This window comes from Trypanosoma grayi, assembly GCF_000691245.1.
Source record: "Trypanosoma grayi strain ANR4 Tgr_834_V1, whole genome shotgun sequence".
Taxonomy (NCBI): Eukaryota; Euglenozoa; class Kinetoplastea; order Trypanosomatida; family Trypanosomatidae; genus Trypanosoma; species Trypanosoma grayi.
The window spans coordinates 1-7,540 of NW_008826453.1; the positions used below are offsets into that span (position 1 = coordinate 1).

A 7,540-nucleotide genomic window follows, 5' to 3' on the forward strand; every position below is an offset into this window, starting at 1 on the left:
CGGGGCCGCGAAGGCGACGTGGCGTCCGTATGCGCTGCCGTGCACCGCCGCCCCGCCCGCTGCTGCGAAGGCTGCACTCGTGGAGGGACGCAACAGCAGGGCGTCTGTCGCGTACCCGGGTGGCGCGGTGTTGCCGGCTCTCATGGCGAATTTGACAGACGTCGAGCAGCTCCTCTACACAATGCTTCCGCCGCGGCGGACCTTTCGCAAGGATACGGGGGAGACTGTGATGGAGCTTGTTTCCGCCGAGCCGGCGTCACGTGTGGAGGTGGCGGAGCTGCACGCGCGACTCCTGGAGCGACTGAGGCAGCGGCGTGCGCGCGATAGCGGTGTCTGTCCGATTAGGCGCGAGATTTACGCTGAGGTGTTTGACGAACTCATTAGGCAGATAACGATAGAGGAGCCGGTCCGAGGCCTTCTGATGCTGCGTGTGCGTGACGAGCTTTACCAGACGTTAGCCGCCCACCAGTCCCTGGCGGAGCGGTCCATGTACTTCGCCGCTAAGCAGCGAGCAGAGGCGCTGGACGGCCTGGACGTGCTGCAGCGGCGCCTGCAGGAGCTGGAGGAGGAGCGGGGCTTGCTGCTCACGAAGCGCAGGGCAGTGCAGGTGCGGGAAGAGCAGCTGTTGCACGCCATTGAAGAGGAGAATGTTGTACGCACTAAAGGGCGACAGGACGAGTTGGGTTACTACCGACGTGCGAATCGGCAGCTCTCTCAACGCATCAAGGCGGAGACGGAACGTGCCAACGCCCATGGCATGGCTGTGAACACAGTAGTGCTGGAAGCAGAGGGCGGTGAAGGCACGCTGCCATCCGCAGTGTAGATGGAGCATCGGAAGCGGGAGAGGGCGAATGTCTGATTCTGGGTCTGTCTATCTATCTCTCCGTGGGATCAAGGGAAGAATAGAAACGACAAGAGAGAGGGTTTGTATTGCTTCCTCTAGCACTTGAATGAAGTGGTTGGCTAATGATGTACGTATCAACGTTTTGTATAAGGATGCAGAAGATATATATATATATATATATCTGTTGTGGGGATTGTCCCCTCCCTGTGCGAAGATGACGGCAGCGGAGGTGGGGGGGGGTAGAGCCATGTACTCTCTCTGCAGCTGTACTGTGTGTGTCGGGTTGCACCTTCTTCGGCCAGTCATGTTTAGCCTCCAATGGTGCACACAACACGTCTCTCTTCTTTGTTGTTTGTTTTGTTTTGTTTTCGCCTTGCAATCTGCGCCACTGTTCGATGTGTGGCGGGGTACTGTCCATACAACGAGTCCCTACCTTTACACGGGCGCATACACGTGCAGAGAACACATTACTATTATTGTTACTTTTGGTGTTTGCAACATTCAACAACAGCGAAAGGCAAACGACAAAGCAAAAACAAAAAAAAACAGAAAAGGAAGGCACGGAAAGTTGAACTGGAAGGAAAAGTATCGTAATGAAGTCACAAGCAGCGGAGGAGCCCGCCGGCAACAGTGGTGCCTCCGTGAAATCCTACACGGACGGAGATGGCGCAGAGGTGTTGAACATGTTGCGGCAGAGCCACACGCCATGGCTGTACTGCTACCCGCGAGCCCGTGCGCATTCTAGCCTCGCCGCGTGCTGCCGCGCAGTGGAGACTGCTGCTGCGACAATAAGACCGTCTCCTCCGCCGTGTGTGGCGTCAGCACTGCGTGCATTGAGCAGAAAGGATACGAAGAAAGTATCTGTGCCAAAGGAAATACCAGTGGATGTGCAGCTGAGTCAACGTGTATATCCCAACGGCCAGGTGCCGCTTGTGAGTGACTCCACCGCTGGTATGATTGAGGCTATATTAAGGCATCTGTGTATCTCGCAAGGGAGCACCGTATTTCTCCCAGGGTTGCTTATGTATTCACACTTCTGCTTGTTGGAGTTGTTTGAGAAGTGGGGACTGTGTGTTGTTGGCTACGACGTCGATTTTGTCACGATGCGCGTGGACGAGGGAGACCTTAGACGGAAGGCACTTAAAATAGGCCTTCCCAGTCATAACAACAGGAGCAGCAGTAGTGGTAATAAAGATAGTAATGGTAGCACCACGACGCTTATTTTGCTTATGGGAGTCGGGGGACGATTTCTCACAAATACTGATAGTGTGACAAGGCTTGCACGCAAGGAGTTTCGCGCATTGACGGTGGAACTGCACCCAATCACAGCGGCGGCGTTTCTAGCGGGCGGGGTCCACGCCGCGTCTCTGGAGATGCACGCTGACGTGCACATCACATGCATGGACGCAGTGGGGGAGTTGGGAGGCGCGGTAGCGTGCGCTGCAGACCCGCTGCTGGCGCGCGGGGTTCTGGAACGCCTGCAGGAGCAGCAGCCAACCGAGGCGCGGCGGCATTGGGTCGCTCTGGCGCGACACATCGTCCACCTCCTGCTCTCAGACGGGATGAGCTTCCAGCTAGTGCTGCGCGTAGTACAGTGGTGGTCTCTCATGACGGGTTCGCTGAGGCTGGGTCACACACATGAGAATGACGTCGCCGCGAGCGCTGACCGTATTTTTCAGTTTCTCATGGCACCGAGTAAGGAGCAAGGGATCTCACTACCCTGCGTCAAGAGCAACAGTAGTTGCGGTGGCGGCTCTTTCAAAAAGACGGAGAATGTGAATACTACTAGTCAGGTCTTTCGGAAGCCTCACAAGGGACGCGTCATGTGGATGTTAAACGCCATATCCGACGTGCAACAGCGCATGGAAGCAGAGTGCTTCTCACTCTGGGAGTTTCTTAGCCGCATGCGCAACGACGTGGAGGTGGTGTCGTGCGGGGAACCTGGAACGCCATGGCGTTGCGTGCTTGGTTACTCCGACAGCGTGCTGCTGCGCGTTCGATCCCCCGGTCTCGCGGCGCGGGCGTTACGCACAGCTGGGTATGACGCCGTGGCGGCTAACACACGCGTCTGGGACACAAGCAACAGCAGCGACAATAACACCAACAACAATTACACGACTGGTGAGAAGCGGCCGCAGGGGTCTGCGGTGACGCTTCGGGAGGTTGTCGTTCTCCCCGACTGCCCGCAGTGCGAGGCGCTCGCGAGGCACGCCCTGTTTCTCCCGCTTTACCCGGAGATGAAGTGGAAGAACCGGAAGAAGCTTTATCGTGTGATGAATGCAACCTTTCCCGCGTCGCTCTTTCGGAGTCCGAGCACGGAGTTCCAGCAGCATGTGATGAGCCGCACGCCTTCCCGTCATGCATACCGATCAATGGAGGTGAGTGCGCTGATCTCGTCGTGGCAGCAGCGCGGCAAAAACAAGCGGGCGTTTTTTGTAGATCCGCAGCCGCTCCTATTATGGCTGCTGGTGGGCCCCGTTCCCGGCTATCTGCTGTCAAAACTATGAGGTGGCGGGTGGGAGTCTGGTGAGGGTGTGCAGGACCGAATGTGGTTTGTCGTGTGTGTCTGTGTGCGTTTGTATCCCCTCCTCCTGCCTTTAGTTGGAAGCTGCTGTAATTGTATTCCTTCCCTAATTTCCTTTTGAACCGCCGTAAATATATACCTACACCTGTCCGAAAAATCTGCACATAGATAGCAGAACGATTTCGTCGCCATGACGGATCCTGTGCGCCGGGACCCGACCGAGTTCCTCCGCGTTCTTCGTCGCATGTCTCGGACGACGTCGTGGCAGAAGACGATGATATTCGCTATGAAGGGCCGCATGGTAGGCTACCGGCTGACACGAGAGCACTATAACACTGTGCTCTTCTCACAGTCCTTGTGGGGTCGGGCGCTGGAGATTGTGCGCGTGATACGTTCGATGCAGGAAGACAACGTGCAGCCCAACGGAGCGACGTACTACTACATCGTGAACGGTATGGCAAACGCCGACCATGGATGGAATTACGATTTGCGGATAAATCCTCAGTTGGAAAAGATACAGCACTGGCGCGTCGCGCTGGAGGCGTTAGAGGCGTGTGAAGCTAATGGATTTGACTCCACCGACACAATGCACAACTCTGCGCTTATTACAATGGTAATTCCAGGCGTCAATCGCCTGGGGGAGGCGAGTCAATTGTTCCAAAAAATGCTGCAAGAGAACCGGCAGCTGCACCCGACCATGGTGAAGTTCTATCACGACTGTCTCGTCCGCAACATGCGACCGCGCGAGGCCAGCGAGCTCCTCCGCATCGCCGCGGAGCGCGGTGTACAGGGCTACGAAGACAAGTGGGAGGCCGACGTGTTCAAAGTGCCTGCCAGACAGGAGCAGCAGCAGCAGCAGAGACGGAGCACCGCGTACACATTTGCGACACTGCAGCTGCGCGGGGACCAAAGGATCCTCCCAGATGAGTTGCAGGCGATGTTGGAGGAGGAGACAGTGCGCAACATTGAGACGGAGCGTGCTGTGCCGATCCCATACTCCGCAGGTCTGCATCCTAGCGAGATGAACAGCGTCTTCCGGCCGCGTGTGTACCGGCAGCTCTGGTACAAGTGGCAGCACATCGCCAACCGCTACCGTCCAACAACGGCGCTGAAACGCCGGCAGTTGGCGCCGCGGGACTCACCCACTGGTATTCCTGGATTTAACCGCCTGTGAGCTCGAGAGGGCGGAAAAGAAAAAAACGAAGATGGATTGTTTCATATTCACCATCTTTTATTTTTTTGTTGCTGTTATTACAGTCTCTGGATTGCGTGCACGTGTGTGTCTTTGTGTATTTGGACGGACTGGGAAGGAAGAAGACGGGGTGGGGTGTTTTTTTGTAATCAGTACAATTGATAAACTGGAGGCGCACTGTTTTGTTGCCCATAACACCAGGAGCAATAAAAGCAGCGGCGTGCCAAAAAGGAAAAAAAAGTCCAGGAGCGACTCATCCGTTGCTCCCGAGTGATTGGCGCTGGAGGAGGATTGGTTGCGGCGCGAGAAAATGAATGCGAGTGAGGGAATGTGGGGAAGGANGGAGGGGGGGGGGTGCGCAACAGCAGCAGCGATGGTCACAACAGAAGACAGATGGATTGGGCAGGTGGTTGTGGCGATGGGGATTCACTTGCGCATCAGGGGTGGGGTGCTGGCCGTGCTGGCACCCCGCCTACAATCATATGCCGTGCTTTCTGGAGGGAGGAGAATCGAGGGGAGGGGGGAAGCACACAATTGCATTTGCGTGTGTGCAGGGTTCCACTGTTCGTGTTTCTTCTACTCTTTGCAACTGGAGTCTCGTTTTATCCTTTCTTTATTTATTTTTGTGACGTCTACTGTCTTTTCTTGTTTGTTTGCTTTTTGCGTGATTTGGGGGTGGGGGAGCGTATCTGCAGCAACCGTCGGCCGCGACGGCGTCTGTGTGTGTGTGTGTATTGGGCCGCGCGGCGTTGCCGGGGTTAGGGAGACGCAAGACACGCAGTCAAAACTCTTATCGGGAGGAACGTGCGTGGGACGAAGAGAAGAGAGAGGGAGTGAAGTGAGGAGGCCAAGCGGAATAGCAGGCACAGCACGCAAGGAGCAAAATAAGCTTTTGGGGCTTAGACGAAACACGATGGATGAAAGTAAGCTATGGGAGGACGGCGCGGTGCAAGTGACATGGGCGCAGAAGGCACGCGCGTCGGTGGCGGCTGTGCGCGGCGACAATGCGGATGACAAGCCAGGCGACGACGCTGTCCCGCTGCTCGACGTGAAAGTGGAGGATGAGAACGGGAAGCTGCAGCGCTGTGGCGCCCCTGCGCTGCTCCGATGCCTCCCAGGCGATGTGTGGGATGTTATCACCTCATTCCTCAACTTCCGGGAGGTGCAGTTGGTGAGCAGCACGTGCTGCCACCTCTGGCTGCTGCTGCACAGGCGGTGCAACATATGGCGTTGCCAATTGGAATACTTCCGGCGCGATATGGCAGACCTGCGTGGCGATGGGCAGCTGTTGTGTACGGATCTTGTAGTCCCACCATCTCTTGGCGCGTACGAGCGGATGAAACTCGAACGCAGGCTGTACGCTGTGGACGCACGGCGGGAGTGGCACTTCCGCGAACGCGAAAAGAACGGTCGGTCTGAAGGTGCCTTCTCCTTCCCGTTGACACTCGCTGAGGACGACGAAAGTGATGATGGATGGGGTGACGAGGAAGTCACCCCACTGCTGCAGATACGCACATGGCGGCCAGTCCTACGGGGTGATGCCAACAGCGCTATCCCTCCTGACCATAATGGACTTGTTGGTGTAAATGGTGTGACCGGTCGAACCAGCAGTGGCAGCGCTGCCGCTGCGTTCCATTCACCGAGCGAGTATCTGACACTCTGTGACAATATTAACCACAATGACTTCACCGGGTCCCGCATCATTGTACAAGAGTTCACTCCTGAAGAAGACGAGCTACTTCTATTCGCTCTACTCCAGACGCTTCGCCGTGCCAAGCGGCGGCCGCCACCCCGCGCCACCACGAATGAAAGTCGTACCTCTTACCATCTCGCACTGCGCTACTTTGGCGGCGTGCTGCTTTCGATCTGCCGTTACGAGGCGGAGCAACTTCTGCGATCGATCCTGCGCATGCCCGACCTGCTCGATGACTTTATAGTATACAGTGATCCTGGCCGGGGTGGGTTGCCCAACCCGGGTGGCTCCACACTGCGCTGCCAGACACTTTACTTCATCGCCCCCGAGCTGTGCCGCCGTGGCCGTCTGGGGCTTGTCGTGGTGGACCCGGTTCGTGTGCTCGTCGTGGTGGGAAAGGAACGCGTCGCGCGCGACGACCCGCGGTGGGACGACGAGCGCGCGGTTGCAGCAGCCGACGGAGGCCACGTGGTATACGGGTCCGGCATGAACCCGCAGCAGGCACGCCGAGGGTAGCCGGTGCACGTGGGCAAGTGCGTGGGGCGCGACGAATGGCGGCGGAAAGGGCCAAAGAGAGAGGGGGAAGAAGGCAGGGTGTCAGTGCAGAGTAGGGGGAAATGCGAGAGAGAGAGAGAGAGAGAGGGGGAGGGGGGGCGAGAGGAAAGCACAAAGGGAAAAAAAGGCAGAGCAACAGGTGAGCCGGCCGCCGAATGTGGAAAAATAGGTTCCGTGAGCCCTTCTGATTCGTGTCGAGGCTCTTTTTTTTTTCGTCCCAGCGGCATCCAATATTACCGCGAGGGCGAGCACGTGATTTCTTCTCTCTCTCTCTCTCTCTCTCTCGGTGCCACGAGAAGAGGACTAACAAGACAAGAAGAAAAATACATAGATTCACCACGTCGCTGCCGTTTAGCGGCACTGAATACATACACAAATATATACATATATCTATAGAGAGAGAGAGACAGAGGGGAAAAAAAGGAAGATTGACAAGATGACAGCGGTGCTGGAGGCCGCGGGTAACCTCAAGCCAGAAGGGAAGGTAATGGCTGTCTCGTCACCCGCTGTGGCAATGGCGGTAACCCCTGACCACGTGTGGCTCGCCACGGCCGACGGCGGAGTGGAGGTGCGGGAAGGACGCACTGCGGAACTTGTCCACCGCTTCGCAAGTGCACCGCGGCCAACGTGCGCCACACGCATCTGGTCGCTGCTTACCGTGCCGACGCGAAGCAAAGGTTCGCAGGTGTGGATGGGTCTCTCAAACGGCAGCGTCGAGGCGTACGATGCGCA

The 7,540-nt window shown here is 57.0% G+C and overlaps 5 protein-coding genes across 5 annotated transcripts; 4 read left to right on the forward strand and 1 right to left on the reverse strand.

The window, feature by feature from the left end:
• Positions 1-142: 142 nt before the first annotated feature.
• Positions 143-823, forward strand: DQ04_08341000 (putative 33 kDa inner dynein arm light chain, axonemal; the record flags this gene model as incomplete). Its single annotated transcript, XM_009315521.1, has 1 exon — positions 143-823. The coding sequence occupies one exon, from the start codon at positions 143-145 to the stop codon at positions 821-823; it is 681 nt and encodes a 226-aa protein (XP_009313796.1).
• A 614-nt stretch (positions 824-1,437) lies between these two features.
• On the forward strand, positions 1,438-3,351 carry DQ04_08341010 (hypothetical protein; the record flags this gene model as incomplete). The annotated part of the gene is made up of 1 exon (XM_009315522.1): positions 1,438-3,351. One exon carries the CDS (start codon positions 1,438-1,440, stop codon positions 3,349-3,351), a length of 1,914 nt encoding a protein of 637 aa, XP_009313797.1.
• A 207-nt stretch (positions 3,352-3,558) lies between these two features.
• DQ04_08341020 (hypothetical protein) lies at positions 3,559-4,542 on the forward strand (the record flags this gene model as incomplete). Its single annotated transcript, XM_009315523.1, has 1 exon — positions 3,559-4,542. One exon carries the CDS (start codon positions 3,559-3,561, stop codon positions 4,540-4,542), a length of 984 nt encoding a protein of 327 aa, XP_009313798.1.
• A 931-nt stretch (positions 4,543-5,473) lies between these two features.
• Positions 5,474-6,769, forward strand: DQ04_08341030 (hypothetical protein; the record flags this gene model as incomplete). The annotated part of the gene is made up of 1 exon (XM_009315524.1): positions 5,474-6,769. One exon carries the CDS (start codon positions 5,474-5,476, stop codon positions 6,767-6,769), a length of 1,296 nt encoding a protein of 431 aa, XP_009313799.1.
• A 429-nt stretch (positions 6,770-7,198) lies between these two features.
• Positions 7,199-7,540, reverse strand: DQ04_08341040 (hypothetical protein; the record flags this gene model as incomplete). Its single annotated transcript, XM_009315525.1, has 1 exon — positions 7,199-7,540. A coding segment is annotated over one exon (342 nt), but the record flags the coding sequence as incomplete, so codon positions are not given.